Genomic DNA, 18,105 nt, shown 5'->3' on the forward strand with positions numbered 1-18,105 from the left:
TGGGCCAAAATTCCTCCAGGACGCTGTAAAAGCCTCATTGCACGTTATCGCAACGCTTGGTTGCAGTTGTTGCTGCTAAGGGTGGCCCAACCAGTTATTAGGTTTAGGGGGCAATCACTTTTCACACAGGGCCATGATGGTTTGGATTTTTTTTCACCTTAAATAATAAACACCTTCATTTACAAATTGCATTTTGTGTTTACTTGTGTTGTCCTTGACTATTGTTTAAATTGGTTTGATTTTCCGAAACACTTAAGTGTGACAAACATGCAAAGGAACAGGAAATGAGGAAGGGGGCAAACACTTTTTCACACCACTGTATATCTTCTACCTGCCAACAATTCAAAAACACCTTTTTCACCCTTCTCTTCCTCAAGGAGTGGACAAGAGCTGCAGTGGCTATGGTACCTACCAACCCGACACCTGCAGCTGCCTCTGTAACCCAGGGTGGGAAGGCCCAGATTGCTCAGTGTCCTCCTGCCCTGACGAGTGCAATGACAACGGCCGATGTGTGGATGGAAAGTGTGTGTGCCATCAGGGCTACACAGGAGAGGATTGCAGCCAGCTGATGTGTCCAGACAACTGCAACGACAAGGGACAATGCGTGGATGGAAAATGTGTGTGTTTCCCGCACTTCACCGGCGAGGATTGCAGCGTCCAGAAGTGTCCCAATGACTGCATTGGTAATGGTCAGTGTGTGGACGGCCAGTGCATCTGTGAAGAAGGCTTTTTTGGGGAAGACTGTTCATTAGGTAAGTTATTAAATGCTTAATTACACATCCGTCTCTAAATCGTGAAATTAGTGGTTTCGAGGCTTGGTAATGTGTATCGAGACAATTTGGACCCCGACAAAGAGGTCTTGGCAAAATAAAGTGAATTGTGCAACACAGTGAGCTTATGATAGCTTGCTCCATTTTGGGCTAACTATTCACTCAAAGAACGTGGCGCTTCCTGAAGTTGAACCTGAAACATTCATGCAGGTTCACTTCGGCCCTTGTCTATAAATCAAATTCATTAAAGAAAAATAAACGATTTCACCATGCAAGTTTGACGTTTTATATGTTGGTGTAATTGGGTCTTAAAGTGGAATAAATTTGCATTGCACTTTGGGGAAAAATCAAAAAGAAATATAATATTTTCCATCCCATTTGACTGATACCTGCAGACAGGGGGGTGGATGCCCAATTAGACCAGACACTTATATTTTTTACCAGACACTTGTTACGGAATTCAAATTTACAAAAGAGAGTGCACTAGCATATTTTGAATTGCTTCAATACATTGCTTTGTATCATACATATACATATTACATAATACATATTTTATTAATATGAGCAAGTAAAAAGTGAGGTGAAAAAAAATGAAAGCCTTTATTGGCACACTCTGCTCCTGGAGTCCCATCTTTGCCAGCTGTATGGCAGTGCACTTGATGTGAGACTTGTGGTCTTTTATTGCCTCTAATTTAAGGTTAGTTGTTCCTCTAACAAACAAATTGTTTACATTTTCTGAAAACAAGTAGGTTTGACAGTAAGTACAATGCATGGACTGGTCGTCTGTAAAGTAGGCTATAGAGTTGTGCCAATGGACGATATCATATCATCATCCATCGTGCAGACAGCATAATGCTTTTTTTATGACCCATTCTTGCATTTAGTTTGATCTGTGTTTCTCGTGGGAGTAATATTCACATTTCATCTTTTTATTTAGTCACCTCTACGGCTATGCTGATATTAAGCTGTGAATGTTAATTTCCATCTCATGGAAAACACAGATGCTACGAGGAGCTCTGGGACCATTAACAATATAACACTTGCCCCTAAAGCCCAGTTCACCTTCATATAAATATTCTTCCTATGTCATTTAGTAAAAGCCTTTAGGATCTCCTCCTTTAGAATTCTTAAGACTTACAGCAATCATTTCATGCTTGCACCAGCTTATCTGCTATCAGTTGTTTATTTCATGCAACAACCTTGGCTCATCAGCTGATCAGCAATAGGCCTCTTTTACAGCAGCCATTTACATTCATTTTAGAAAAGTGTTACTAATAACTTAAATGATTTCTCCGTTCTATTCAAGTGTTCCAGTAAGCCATGACCATGACCCAGTGGGCCAGTTTGCTACCATAACCCTGAAACCAAAGCAGCTAAACTAAAATTCTATTCAGCCTTTATCCACTTAGGTTTACCTTTTAACATTTGCAAGTATATAAAATACAACTACAATATAACTTTATAACTACAACTCTATAATCTACTTAAACATTACAGTTTTGAGTCTAACTAATGTTGACAACTTGCAAAGGAGATGAACATAAAACAGAAGCATAAGATAGAAAATGCTGAAAAAATGTTTCAGACAATTTGAAATAATAGCTGAAGCCTGCTTATTTTTACACCTTAGTCTAATAAGATATTTGCTTAATACTGGAGGTGAAGCCAAGTTTAAGGAGAAAAACCAAAGATGATAAGCTTAAAATGTTGATATGATTTAGATAAGTGAAATTGGGAGTCTCAACTGAAATTGATGTGACACGATCAGCTCGATAATTTCTTTGGTGAAGAGTTGCCTCTCTGTTTGTGTTGTTGGGCTACACTATCTAGCCTAAATGTTTTGTACATTGCTCTTTGTAAGTAAAAAAAGAACAAGGAGAGATAAAAGGTCTAATAAAATTTCCAAGCTTAGTGGTTATTTTGCCTATCACCTTTCCACTTTCCACCACCCCTACTCTTTCTTATGTTTTGAGGAAAATATATAAAGATTATGATAATATGATTACTTTGAGGTCTCACTCAAAGAGCAGTCTTAAGTGTCTCTGACTAAACCTATAGTTATGGCAGTTATGATGGCTATAGTGATCTGCTTCTGGGGTATTCAAAGAATCTGTCCAACGGTTATTTCAGATGAAGCTGATGGGGCCTTTTCATGGGCAGACCATGACCACTGACTGCTATGGTCTCTGGGCAACATATGGCATCAGGTCACATACAGTAATACCACTGGAATCCAAAAACACCCATTAGTCTTTTGGGGCTCCATCTGGCTTTGACCCCTTAGAAGAATCATCACCTTTCCTGATAAATGCACTGCTCACCTGCTCAACTGCTATTACAGTACTGCTTCAGGAGCAGAGTAGAAAATTGCATTTTATGGCAATTTAAGGCCGCACAAGCAGAAAGGTGAGCAGCAGCAGCCAGGCATGGGCAGTTTAATTCACTGAGTTTACACTGTGACAGTTATTTCTAAGTATGTCTTGAAGATTCAGTACAGGTGAATCGGACAAAATGTTGCTTTTTCTAAGTGTTTTTCTCTTGGAAACTTTAAAAAAATAATAATCTATGTATGGCAACCTCTGTCTATGGCATTTCTTTCTTTACATTTAACCCAGAGTACAGAGCACATATTTAAAGCAGGGATTCTTAAACTAAAAAAAGCTCCACAGTAGCAGGTCAGCTATGTCAAACTCTCGATTGTGATTTAGTTTCTTCAAGCTGTGTTTTGCTCTGTACAGGCAAAGCATAGCTGGAGACAGATCTGTAGCTTCGTGTGTAGGTGCTGTTGAATGGAGTCCAACATCAATAGTGGCACTAAGTCAGAGGAAAAGTGGGAGGTAAGAAAAAAAAAATACATAGTGTTGTTTTTAGGTGTTAGTAATAGTAGTGGTAATAAGCACCAGGAGAAGAATATACATTTTTGTTTTATGTGGCTACTTGCCATTTTAGCACCTGGATGATGGATGTAGAGTCTGCTCCCTGGGTGACGACATGGATGTTGAAATGTGGCTTGGGATATACTGTATGTATAGTGAAGTTTCATTCCGTGCTATCATTGTTGAGATAGCTTCAATTTTATTTTGATCTCTACTATCAAAGGCAGGCGCCACGTGGTTTAGAGAATCAGTGAGGCTTTAACAATGAAAATATTGTTGCAGCCTGAACTCTTGTCTATCATCTTAGAGTAAAAAAGATGGAAAGTAGAAGCAGAAGCTGCATCTAATGAGATAATCTTCATATAAAGAGGTTGGGATTAAAAGCATACATTGTAACTCCTTTAGAACTCTATCAACACAATGCAGCTGCTATTTTAGCTGTTCTTATCGCAGCTCCTTTGACTGTCTCAAAAATGTTTGAGATTATGTTCAACATAATGGACCCTTTGACTATTGTCCTCAAATCAAAACCATATTTGGCTCTGTTTTCAAGTTCTGTGTCAGTGAATTTTCTCAGAGACTTGATTCACTTGTCTAACATTTACAAATGGATGGGATAGATAATAGGACACAGAGGAACAACAAAGGTGCTGACTGAATTACTATTCCATCTGTCCACATTAACATCGATACTTTCATTGTGCCTACACACTGCAAAGTCAAGAAGTCCAAACATTTTGTTTCAGTCATATTTTTCTCAGAAGACACAAATCACTATTAGTTTCTACTTTTTCCAATCTTAATATGTCAATTTATTCACCCCAGCTGTTCTGGGATATTATTTGAAAGTAAAGACTGTTGATAGTTGTGCCTAGAGTAGTAGCAGGGGGATATTAACTGCTACTGGATGGAAAAGGATTGCTACATTTAAGAAAAAACATTAAACTTCCTGACTTCGCCTTGTACAACGGCATCTGAACCTGATGTGAATTCCTTCCCTGCTAAAGTTATGGTGGCCTCACTCACCACCCAGCTCACATTTTCCCCTTGAAATTTGCTTACATTTGTGCGTACTTGTCAAAATGTACCACCATCAACCATTTATATCCCTTCCTGGTACCCACAGAAAGTTCTTCTTGTTTGTGGAAAGCCTCCCTCCCCAACACTGCTGACTTGCTGTCTTCTGTTTTGTTGGCTGCTGTTGTGTTATTGTACTCCACCATAGTTTTATACCTTCGATTCACCCCCCTGCCATATTTTTCCATAGTCTCCATTGAAGCCCTTTTGCCTTTTAAAACCACTAAAAGCAATATTTCCCCCCCCCCCCCAAAAGTCTGCACTGCCTTGCCAAATAAAATTTGTTTGTTTATTAAGATGTATTACCTACAGTGTCTCAAGCAGGTTTTAAGTCTATACGAGCCGATTTCCACTAAATTGAGATTAAAAACAGACAAAACAACATCACCGATCTGAATCTATAACTGAATATTTTCTGGTCTAGCTCAGCTAAAATCACCAAATCTGTCAGCGCTAGGGCTACACGATTATGTATAATTGTGTAATATAATATATGTATGATAATCACGATTATTTTTTATCAATATTGAGATCACGATTAATTATTACGATTATTTTTTTATTTTAACCAAAACAAATTTTATTGTCACATAGGATATTTATAACTGCTTCCACATCCATAATATGCTACATTCTTCTTATGTTAAGGTTGTATGTTGTATAGACATACAGCTGCAACACATGTAAATGAAAATTAGCTATCTGAAATAAATAGCGTAGGATATATATATATTTTTTAAATGTATCTCTGAGAAAGCTCCTTCACTTGTTTTCAACAATAACTGATTGAAAGAGCTAGGGAGGGAGAGGGAGGGCGATGGACGTTGTTGGAATTTAAAATGTTATATGTGCTTAAACATTGTGTGTGATTTGCATTATACATTTAAGCTAAAAGGTAAAAGCATATTTCAGCATAAATGAAGACATGTTGGTCATGTATTGAGTTTGTTGTTATAAGTATATAGTTTGTTGTTTGTTGTTTGTTACGTTAAGATGTTTTGCAATACTTCTGTTTTATAATATCAAGATGTTCTGCTACATTTGGTATAATCCAGCTTTACAAATGTGTCAGAAGTTGAATTGATGACGTTAGAGAGACACATCCTGTCTCTGGTTCCAGTCCCTCTTCATGGCCCACTGATCTTTTGCTTTGCCAGTCCTTAACTGAGGGTCATAAACTCAGTCACATTCCAATTGAAAGATAACGAATAGGCACACACACACACACCACTGTGGCCAAGAGACCCCACCCTTTGTGAATAAGACCAGGGGGTCCAGGAGCAGAGAGTCAGACAAATTTGGGGGAGAGCCGTGTGAGGTTGACTCTGTATTTGTCTCTAGGATATCCTATGTAATAAAATGGATTCACACATCCACATCTGAGATTTTGACTACTAATTGAATGAACCCTGAGATGGAGCAGGATTTAGCGCCAACAACGTATATGCTACTCACAGAGTGACGGCTGACTCATTATGAATGGGTCCAGCACGGGTTGAATGGCGGGTCAGTGGAGTTACACACGTCGTATGTATGAAATGTCTGTATCGTCACTGCGCTGCATTTTCATGAACTATGATATTCTGGCCATTAGTCACATCTCTCGCCCGGGTCCAGAAGGCTCCGTCTCACACGCCACTACTCTACGAACTGAAGTTAGTTGCATTCAATAACTTCTTCTGTGTTTTCCGCCGTGGCCACCGCAGTAGCAGAGTTACCACAGGAAACACTGGTACAAATACAGGTTTGCTTCCCATGCTTAACAATATACAGCTGTGTTAATAACAGCTAAAACTGTAGACAAATGTAGAATTGTAGACCGGCGACCGCTGTGTCTCTCCATGTCGCTATGGAGTCGTGTGTGAGTGAATGGGGGCGGGCCTGCGTGGAGAGTAAGAGGAGAAATCCAAAAACAAGCACGGCTTTACAGAAGAAATGGGTCATGTAATGCAAAATTAAAACATATCGATGTAAACAACATTGCTTCGTTTTTTAGTGAGGCAGTGGATGCGAGAACATTAGGTGCACCGGTGCGACTTAGGAAAAATATTACTCGCGCCATAGAGCCCTGTGAGCTAACAGACACTAACTAGCACTGGTCACTGCTGATGTCTGAAAAACAACACAGACGGGACAAAATGTTGCATTTGCTGTTAAACCGGTACACCGTGTGACCGACGTATTACCGACTGCTATCTGTTGTGGAATTTTCCTCCCGTTACACTCTCCTCTGTGACTGTCTACATCTAGAAACTAAGCTGCGCGGTGCAGGGAACAACTCTGACTGGCACCTGATCAGACAGTGGTTATGGAGCGGTAGATTGGCTTAGCAACAAAAAAAAAAACGGAATGTTCTATGAAATGAAGCATTCAAAATATTGCTCGATCACGCAAATTTGATCGTGATTGTGATTAAAATTTGATTAATTTTGAAGCCCTAGTCAGCGCTGTAGAGAGAGGTCTGGCAATGCAAGACGACCGGTGTTATCTTCACTTCACCTGTTCAACTGACTTTGGCAGTTTAGATAACACACTTGACTGTCCTGCTAGACTAGAACAAACCACATTTACCTCATTCTGGGACTCACGGCAGTGCTGTCTCCCCTGTCTTTTTTGAATAATCAGTATCTAACCATGTAATAAATAATTTATAATAACTATATTGTCCCTCTTATTATTGTAATAGTATGTTACTTTACATGCTCATCCGTATTGTTTTATTCTTGTACTGTTGCAACAACCACATTATCCTGCTGGGGATCAATAAAGGTTTACCTTATCCTATAATGTAGTTGCAAGTGGAGCTAAGTGTTTAGTGATATATTTGTTAGCAACCCTATCTCCTCCAGTGGAGACTGTTGTATAATATAATGAAACACATAAACTGTATAATAAAACACAGTTGTAATAATATAAAATATAAGATAAGATGGACTTGTATTTATCTTGAGGGGAATTGTAGCCATTTATCACGTTTACATACTGATTATACATGATTAATAGGGGGGCTTAAAGTGTTACACAGAACATAGGTTGTCACGGTCTTTGAGTAAATGTTTTAAGTGAAAGACATAAAGACTTACAGAGAAAATGACCGACGGAAGCAGCTAAGAAAGAATTTAATAAGTCTCTCTCTGTCCCTTTCTCTGTCTGGAACTCCCTCTCTTTCTATCTCAGTCCTCGGCCCTCAGGGTCTGCGGTTGGTCCAGCTAACCGACGTCTCCCTTCTGGTTGAGTGGGATTCAGTCCGTGGGGCAGAGTACTACATTTTGACATATCATCCCAAAGATGATAAGAGTGCCCTGGAGCAGGTAGGTTTTTTGTGTTTTTCCTTTTTGTTACAACTGAATGTGTTGAATAAAGGAAGTAGCATACAACCATATTTTTCATTTTGAAACACCTTTGTTTCAACCCACTGTATCCTAGGTCCAGGTTCCCAACACAGAGAGCTCTTACCTCATCACAGGACTCACTCCTGGGGTCACCTACATTGTCCAGGTGTATGCCGTCATCAAAGAAATTCAAAGTGAAGCAGACACGATCGAAGCTACCACAGGTGAGCACAGAACGCTGTGAGCAGGACTAAAAAAAATAACAATAAGGCCTTGAAATGTGGACCTCTTTTGACTAAATGAGCAGGACGCTGGGTACCCAGATAGCTCAGTTGGTAGAGCGGGTGCCCATGTATAGAGGTTTACTCCTCGACGCAGCCGGCCCGGGTTCGAATCCGGCCTGCGGCCCTTTGCTGCATGTCACTCCCCCTCTCTCTCCCCTTTCATGTCTTCAACTGTTCTATCAATTAAAGGCCTAAAATGCCCAAAAAATAATCTTAAAAAAAAAAAAAAAAATTAGCAAGACGCAGATTAAGATCCATTACTAGTAAAGTTACTACTGCTTTTAAATGTGTCCGTGGTGTCGCTTCAAAGGCAGATGTGACCCATTAGACTCATGTGGTAGGGAGGCAAGGTATGGTCTGGAGGTTTGGGGGAATTATTCGTTAGATTATCTGTGGATTAAACAGTCAAATTTGAGGTCAAATTTAAGTGCGCTTGTGATGATGGCTGAGGTATGAAAACACTTAAACGTCAAGCTCTTAAATGTTTCGAGGAAGGTGTTGCAGATTAAGAATCTAGATATTAGGGAAGAGGCAAGTACAAAGCAAGAATCTGAGGTTTGATAAGGGCACATGTTTAAGATATATATTCATGAATAAATGAACAGTCTGTTCCACTTATGCTAAATTACTTGCAGTGTCTTGTGCAAGATGAAGAGTTTTTTTTCCTGTATTTAAATCCATGGTAAATGTTTTTTTACATGAACACAATGCTAAAAAGCAAAGAACAAACTGAAGCCCATCATTACTAAGTGTTTCATTAAGCGCTGGTTTGTTAACCATTGCATTTAAAGGTAATTACAAGGAAATGACTTCACGGATGTGTTTAATGGAAATCGACATGCTCACAGATGTGGTAGTGGCAGATGTGAAGAGAAAGAGATTAAAAGTCATCATTGCTGGGCGTGAGCGAGACAGACTGACAGAGGGAGAGATTGAGTTTGACTCTAATGTGTGGTTAGCCTGGTTAGCCATGGAAAACCTCACAGAGCATGGCATTCACATATGGGCATGAGAAAACACGCCATCATCTGGCTTATGGTTGTGTGAGGAGTACACAGCATGATGCAGACTGTTACATAGTTAAACTTCAAAAGATGATCTACTTCAAAAGAGGCTTTAAGTGAATGTTTTTCTTTTTCCCTCGGAAAAACCCAAGAGCTGGCATAAAAAATGCTAACCCTTTTCATTTGGTACCAATTGCTTTGTGTAATGGTTCTGGTCTTCTTTCACCATGTGCTGGAATTCATCCCTCCTGGCTATATGCTAGTATCCTAAATGCTACCTGTCTTAATACACAGTTACATATATTTCATAGATTTTTATCAAAAGGCATACAGTATGTGTAAAATAGCCTTTAGTGCTTCTAATCAGTGTTAATGTGTTTAAACCATATAACTTGTGCTTAGAATATGTGCATATTTTTCACATCTTTGACTTGAATTTTAGTAACATGGGCCAAAACAATGCAAGATAACCAATTACAGGTGTGATGAGATCTCGTCCCTCGAGCTGCAATATAGCATAATAGCAAAATCACCGTGCAGTTTGTTTAACTTTTATTTGCCATATTTCTTCATTGAAGTTTTCTTCAAAATAGTGGTAATATGTTGTCTCGTGAGTTGAGCTTACATAATTATTCCATATCACAATGTCTCCGGACCCTAACATGTTAATAATTGATACTCGTTCTTTACTGAAACTTGTTTAACATACAGGCATAAACTTCAGTGAGCAGTTTTTTAGACTTCTAGTTGAAGACATTATCCATTGTATGAGTTCGGACAAGGTGATTTATTTATTTTGATATAGTAAAAAACAATTTTTCTATTATCACATTTGGTTATGGTATTCTCTTGATGGCCAAAAGGGAAATAGCCCAAGGACATAGCAGCATAGCAGGGAAGATGCTTGTGATTACAGGGGCTTTAATGCAGGCTTTCAAGTTTAAGGGTCCCGTCTGTAGCTGACTCTCATTTCCACCTTGCTTTACAACACTTGTATCCTTCCCAGATTTCTCCGCTATTGATGGTATCCGAGTTCTTGGCCATACAGAAGTCTCTATACAGGTGGACTGGAAGAACCCATCAGCTGAGGTGGATCTCTTCAGGCTCAAACACACTGACCCGGCAGGACAGGAGGAGGAGCTGAATGTACAGAGGAGCCAAGAGGCGCGCACCAAACACACTATTGTTGGTAAGTGTTGTGATAGACAGAACATCAGTTTGCACGGAAGGGTTTTAAAATAAATGCAAAACACTTGAAGCCTCTGAGTATACTTCTAATATGTTGCTTATTTTAAAGTCTCTCTTGTTGGCTCACCAATGGATGTTAGCACTGGATGTTAGCGCTAGGCTTAAATGTAAGGGTGACTGTGCAAATTATCTGTCTTTGCCCCTAAATATGCATGATAATATAATGCAAATCCATGAAAAAGTAGAATACATCTTAATATATTTATGTCACATCATATCACAACACCCAATAAACATTTAAATGTGGATGATTAAAGAAAACATTCACGTAGTTGTTTAGAGCAGTAGTTTCTCACTATTTTCTTGTTAGCCTTTAAAGGTCCCATGGCATGACAATTTCACTTAATGAGGTTTTTTAACATTAATATGAGTTGCCCAGTGGCTAGAAATGGCCATAGGTGTAAACCAAGCCCTGGATATCCTGCTCTGCCTTTGAGAAAATGAAAGCTCAGATGGGCCAATTTAGAATGTTCCCTAAATGTCATAAAGGGAAGGGTTACCTCCCCTTTCTTTGCTTTGCCCGCCCATAGAATTTGGTCCGCCCATGAGAAAGAGAGAGACATTATGGCTTGCAAACAAGCAAAGCATAGCAGTTTGTCAAGGCCACACCCCCACCCTCCTCCTTGCCCCCTTCTCTCCTCCTCAATTTCATTTAAAGTTACAGACACAGAAATGGCACATCCTAAGGAAAACTCATTGTGGGACTGGCTCTAGTGGCTGTAATTCTGCACCAAGGCTGAATTTTGGGAAAGAGACTTCAGATATGGTGTTAGGAGCCACTAAGGTCTATATAAAGCATCCAAAAAGCAGCATGTCATAGGACCTTTAAAACAAAGCAATGTCTTTTGAGAATTTTCATCATAGATTATGTCCTTTGTGTTGACGCAAATTATGATCAGGTTAACCAAAAAGGGAATTTCCTTCTCAGATTTTGCATTTTTGTGCATTTTATGGATTTTTAGTCCTGAACAGATAACCACTTTTGCAAAGGAAGAAAAGTAAACGTGGAATAATGGTGTAACAGAAATATATTGGATATTAAAAAATGTGTCTTTCTGCAGGTCTTTTTCCAGGAACAGAGTACCAAATCTCAGTGCAGGCTATCAAAGGAACCACTGAGGGAAAACCATCCTCTGTCACTGGTGCCACAGGTCAGTGTCAAGACTTTGGTGTCCACGAACCCTTTAACATAATGTGTTACTCAGTGCAAATTGTGTATATTATCAGTAACCACAAAATTGGCCCAATTTCCGACAAATGGACTGCCGCTGGACAGAAATTGCAGAAACTTGCGTATATGCTACAACTCACTGTCTCTGAATTGGACGACACTTAAAATGATAGATCAGCGACTTCTGCAAGTGAAACACATTAAAGAAACAGCGAGAATATTCATATTCCATTTATTTTTGAATTGCATCAAAGACAGCTCTTAGCTCTTGTCAAGCAGCCAGTAATTAACCAGTGGTCAGAAATCTAATAGGAAAAACATAATCTGTCATACACAATACTGACATGGTATTATACAACCTTGTATTACCTTCCACACACAGGCAACAATAATAGCATAATGAATACAGCCAGCAAGGAGCACAATTATGACTTAATGATGGATTGCTTGAATTTATAATCTAATCTGGACGGGTCATAATGCCGGTAGTAAGCCGCTTCACCAAGAGGAAATGTGATATAAAATGGTGTAACATCTACAAGATGCTCCCTGATGGTGGAGGTGAGAAGGTCCAGGATTTACAGAGTCCATCTGGTAATGTTGGAGTTTAGCGGTGTCGCATTGAGTTTGAAGCGTTTGGTCTAACATTTGGTTTCATGATGTGAGGAGGAATTAATTTTTCAGTTTCACTTCAACAGTTGGTCATGACATTCAGTTGCTTTAAAGTTATTATTTACTGGTAAGTGATTGATTGATCCACAATGGCACGGCAGGTCTTCAGTTTCTTCCATTCTGCTCATTTATGCTTTGTTATATATATTATTTTACTTTTCTGCCTTTTCATCTCCTTCCTCTCGTCCTTCGTCGTTACTCAGCTCAAAAGCAGTCTCCAGGTTGATGACTCTTTGATTTTAGACCCTGAGGCAGCCAATATAACGGTTTTTAGTCATCAGTGTTAGCTTGTTTTTTTTCAAAACTCACTTCTCTTCTTTTGCAGCCTGTCAGGTATTCAAGGGACCCTGTCACAGCTAATCTTTATGTGTGCGACTCTGCCATCTACTCGTGTAGTAATTTCATGTGTGTGGATGAATGTGCTAATCTACACCAGACAGACAGTGGGTTGTCTCCACTCCAGTAGCTACAATCCTTAATTTTAGGTATTGCATGAAAAGGCTTAGAGGTGATTGAGGAGGATAGTCCTCAGCTCTGCTTGCCAGCTAGGATGTTCTGGATTCATGATGTCTGGCATGGCGCAACAGAGACCTCTACACTCCCCTATTATCTCCCCAAACATGGTGTTCGCATTGGGCCGGAGTGGTTAAACGCAATGACAGATAAAGGGAACATAAGGAGAATGTAAAACATAAGAAAAATGTAGAAAAGAGAAATAAAGAAAAAAGAACAGTAAGTGCTATGGTTGCAGCAAGAAATGAGGTCCAAACTAGATAGCTGAAGAATGCGTTAAAATGACATTGAATAGACTACGGTGGTAACCATGGTACAGCTAGTCTGTGTGTCTAAAGCTTTAGACTGTCCCGGTGTGGAAATCCGTTTGAGTTACTATTAGCCACACATTATGCATTACTGTGTTGCTACTTGTTATGAAATGAATGGTATGGTAAGAAACTTTTATCCGTCGAGGCTATAACCCTGCTCCTGTCTATTTTCTTATTCATTTTTACAATCTGTCTTCCACTCTTTTCTATTTCTCAATCTGTCTTTGTTCACCATCAACATTTTTGTTAATCATGTCCTTGTTCTCCATACAACCAAAACTGTATGAGGTAGTGATCCTACACCATGCCAGTCGTGGCCCCTCACTCTCTTTCAGTCGTTCCTGACTTACCACAGTTTAAAAATGCTAAATAAACACATATATAAATAAATAGCCAGTGTGGGAATGTATCTCTAGTGTTTCTTCAAGATAACAAAGTTAGTCCCGACATTTAAAAAGTTGTTTTTGACAACTCTATAAATGTTGGCGAAATTAGTATTAAGGCCTTCATGCACATATGCATCTAGATTGGCTCTATAAATCATCTTCTGTCTGCCTGTGGTATGTTGGAATTATGTTGGTCTTGCAACATATAAAGTCTGTGTGTGTGTGTGTGTGTGTGTGTGTGTGTGTGTTGTGTGTGATTCTGTGATTCTGTGATTCTGTGGGTGGCTGGATGGTGTCCTTTAACTGCCAAAGTAAAATGATTCAGTGACAGCTAACATTTAGGAAAACAGTCAAATGGATCTCTATTTAAAGCAGAGGTTTCAAAGTCACTAACCTGCCAAAAGATTATAAGACGTACAAACACAACATACCATGGCTGCTACTGCACATTCAGATTCAATAAAGTCACCACCAAGGCCTGGATAACCAAGAGCAGATGGACTTGTCTTTGGTAGAGAATGAATGTTTGGTCTTTATTTTATCTGGACCGACTTTAGCACCTCATGTGGCCCACTGGGAGTAGCCTGTCTGCTCAAACTTGTCCATCAATGTTTTCCGAGACTAGGTGGCAGAAAGAAATGACAAGTGAAAATGTGAGTAGGGACTTTTAATAAAATCTGTTGATGAGAAGTCTAACCCTTCTTTGTCTGATCATTATATTGGTGTGGTATGAGACAGCTCTATTGGCCTGTTCTTATGTAGATGTACATCCATGTGTATGTAGCAAGGTTCAGGCACAAGAGAGATTATGTTCTCAAATGTGGTATTTGGAAGAGGCTCTGCTGGTTTTGCCCTTATTAAAGTATACATGCTGTAACAGCTCTGTCTCCTCAAAAGTTAGTTTTTTTGCATTGTTTTTTTTTGAGAGGTAAAGATATATTGATTAGGGCTGGGTCTGACTTATAACCTCAAGATTTACAGAGGTCACCATACGTATCGCAATACACATTCATTTTGAAAATTGAAATTACCATGTCCTCCACAGAATTGACTACAACAGCTGTTTGTTATTTTCTCGTAAAATTAAGATTTTAAAAGTAAAATGAAACATTCTGTTTCTAATCCCAGAGTTAATTAATACATGCAATAAAATACATTTTTAAACTTAACATGCTTCAATGAAGGTTTGAATTGTGAAGACACACACTGTTTGTGTAATGTGGATTGGCCTTTGTGAGTAAATGGCTAATGAGCAGATTTGATGATGTAAAAGGGGGCCTTTTTATATCATCCACATCGTATGTTACTTTTACTTGTAGATGTGGCAGAATATACATGTCAGTACTGTCATAAAGAATTATGAGCTGCTTACGGTACTAATAGATTGTTGATAACATAACATAACATAACCAAAAGCCCTTGGCAGCCAGAGGACTCCACAACAAAACACATGTCACACCTGACATAATGTAGTGTCTAAAAGAATGGCGTCCATTGACACATATTTTCCCTCGGCTCCATCTGCAGACATACTGATTGGCTTCCACTGTACAGTGAGGCTGTAAATGATGAAAGATGGCCTGTTGCTGTGTGCCTTGTGGTTGATGCCTCTGCTGAACATGCCACCTATAATGGATAAGCTGTTTTCCAAACGACCAAAGCCACCTCTCGTGTTCTGTAGCCCGGTAGCCACTGTCGCTATGCAGCTAGTGGGGTAGAACGCCTGGAGAAACTCAATCCATCACACACTGTAATTTCAGAACAAATGCAAGGCGCCCTCAGAAAGTACTAGTGTTTGGAAAAAAAACTTCTAATTTATAGAATAACATATAGAATATATCAGACGGCCAAGACAGCAGCTATACTGCCTATGAGAGCCAAAGGAACTGCAGAGGGTAACATAGCAATACAGAGGGAGAGGGAAACAAGGCATACAAGCTTTATTCTGATGGTTACAAACCCAATTTAAGTTAAGTTGTAGTGAGGGATAAAAAGCATTAGCAGACTGTCCTTGAAACTTTCAAAAGGTTTTTAACTTTAATAGTTCATTTGGACTTTCTGACTATTGCAAATCAATTTACAGCCCACTAATTGAATTTACCTGTAATAAATCAGCGGTAGCCAACATTGCTTTGGGTAAAACATCATTTTCCTCAGACTGACTGTAGCAAAGCAGGATTTGTAGTAAAATGTTAAGATGTGTCAGTGGTTGTTAAAATGGTCTGGATTCACTGTTTCTGGCTGTATAGAAAAATCATACCACTATGGATGTTGCAGGGAAGACTGTGTGATTCGACTGTTACTCCTGTGTACACGGTACCGTGAAGTGGGCAAGTTTTGCCTTGGCTAATGGACTATTATATGTGCAAGTTTAAAATATTATCTCAAAGCCACTGAAATGAAATTACAACTAGTATGTGTGACAACCACTTCCCAATTACTGCCATATTACAAGATGTAAACACAATATGCCTTGTGGCCCATGCTGCCTGTGTCAAGTCATACTCACACAACTCTGGTGTGAAACAGTGAAATTTGGAGATTTAATAGTAAAAAGTAGACCAACTCTGTGAACATTCAGCATGCCACGAAACATATTAAAACAAAGGTGGTTAAGTGTGGGATGAACAGACCAAAAGTAGTATGATGATGTTAGATTGATTTGATATATGTGATATAAACTGCTGTTGGTTGTTTTGTTTATTGAGAGATAATGTTGTGTTTTGTAGTCTCCAGTATGGTAGTCAAAGAAAACAAACATATAGATGGATGCATATAAGCTGTGTCATTGTATATGTGTAGTCACAGACACTTTCTGGGCTCCCTAGTAGCGCCCACTTAAGGTACTTAGACCACTGATTGACATCTCATTTTTAGGCTTCGGAAGAAACACTCAACCCTTATAAAATGCGGCTATTATAAATTCTTTCTGTGGTTTAGCTCATGACAGACTGTCAAGCTGTGCAGCCAAGGACAGAAAAGTGACAACAGGAAAAGAGAAGGGAGACAGAGAGGGGGTATAGAGTTAGACAGCTGCATGGTTCCTTTCTTCTCCTGGATGCATCATCAATCAGTTTTCATGATGCAGACTGCACACTGACACAAGACTGACCTCCATTGAGCTGCTGCCACAGAGGAATAATCCTAAATGATGATTGCTTTTACATTGCTCTTCACTTCCTCTGTGTATTTCGTACTATGCCTCTGTGACTCTTTTATTTTCTCTCCCTTCCTCTCTTTGTTGCTCTCTCTCTTTGCTTTCATTGAGATTTTCTCAACAAAGACTGACACCCATCCATGCACGTGCACCACCCATTGTGTCTTCTATATGTCTCCTGTGATTTTTTAATGTCCCCATATTGTGAAAAAAATCACTTTTTCTGGGACGTGGCATGTTAGTTTGTGTCTCTGGTAGTCTGGCATTGAGTAAGGGGCGGCACCAAGCATGCATTTGAAAATCTAACTGCACGCAACTGGATGCACGCAACACTACGACCAATCACAACAACACACGGGATGACGTATCCAGAGACCCATACACTTAGCTACCAGCGGAGCTAACTGGTAGATTAAACTGTCGTCATCTGTTTACCTCGCCTCTGGCAGGGCCGTCTACGTCATCGGCCAAAACATTTGAATATTTGCTTGCTTATCTGCTAGCGTGGCACGCCCTCATACTCTGCAACTGACTGGCTAGTAGTACTTACTGTGCATGTGTGACTCCCTTCAAAGAGGGTACAGAATTGAGATGCCACACTCAGTAGCTAAAGCACAGGGTGAAAAGAGGGGCTGCAGCAATGTGCAGTACAACAAATATATGGTGTTTTTTGAAAATGAAACCACATAAACCTATATATAAATATATATATATATATATATATATATATATATATATAACCTATTCTGGTACAACCTCTAAATACAAATATGAACCTGAAAATTAGCATTTTATGGGCACTTTAAGCCCATCATCTTTACAAACAGGGGCTCTGTGTTCTCGGCTGTGCTCCTTGTGTCCTTGTCCCACTGCAGCTTATCCTGTGCAGCTCATTGACCAGGACCAGACCATGGGTTGGGTGCTGGTGATGTTCTTTTGAAGAGCTTCACATAGCTCTTCCTTTGAGACATTGGTTCATGTGTCATCTTTAGTGTCCATACAAAGAAAATGTGTATAATGAGCTTGACTCATATGCACTCTGGCAGCTGATTGAACAAGTTCTCCATAGTTCCTTCATGCCAAACACTGCAGCAGACAACTGCTTACTCTCAACTGCGATTCTAGTTTTTACTCACCTCACGCTTCTTCCAAACACACCAATTCAATGATGTTGTGTAAGCGAGAGTCCAACCTCAGACCCACTCTATCCACACTTTACAAAAAACTATTGCTATACTGCGCTGATCCTGCCCTATACTAACACGTTCCTGTTTTATTAAGACTGCCCTCCCAAGAGAAACAAC

General features: G+C 39.5%; 1 protein-coding gene across 1 annotated transcript in view; it reads left to right on the top strand.

Annotated features, from left to right (window-relative positions):
- The window catches only part of tnn (tenascin N), a 45,793-nt gene that overhangs the window by 8,910 nt on the left and 18,778 nt on the right, over positions 1–18,105 (top strand). Inside the window, exons 4-8 of the mRNA XM_032531906.1 lie at positions 378–752; positions 7,901–8,034; positions 8,150–8,279; positions 10,350–10,532; positions 11,653–11,742. Of these exons, the coding sequence (XP_032387797.1) occupies positions 378–752; positions 7,901–8,034; positions 8,150–8,279; positions 10,350–10,532; positions 11,653–11,742 (912 nt within the window). The remainder of the gene's footprint in view (positions 1–377; positions 753–7,900; positions 8,035–8,149; positions 8,280–10,349; positions 10,533–11,652; positions 11,743–18,105) is intronic.

The sequence above is a fragment of the Etheostoma spectabile genome, chromosome 12 (assembly GCF_008692095.1).
Source record: "Etheostoma spectabile isolate EspeVRDwgs_2016 chromosome 12, UIUC_Espe_1.0, whole genome shotgun sequence".
NCBI classification, from domain to species: domain Eukaryota; kingdom Metazoa; phylum Chordata; class Actinopteri; order Perciformes; family Percidae; genus Etheostoma; species Etheostoma spectabile.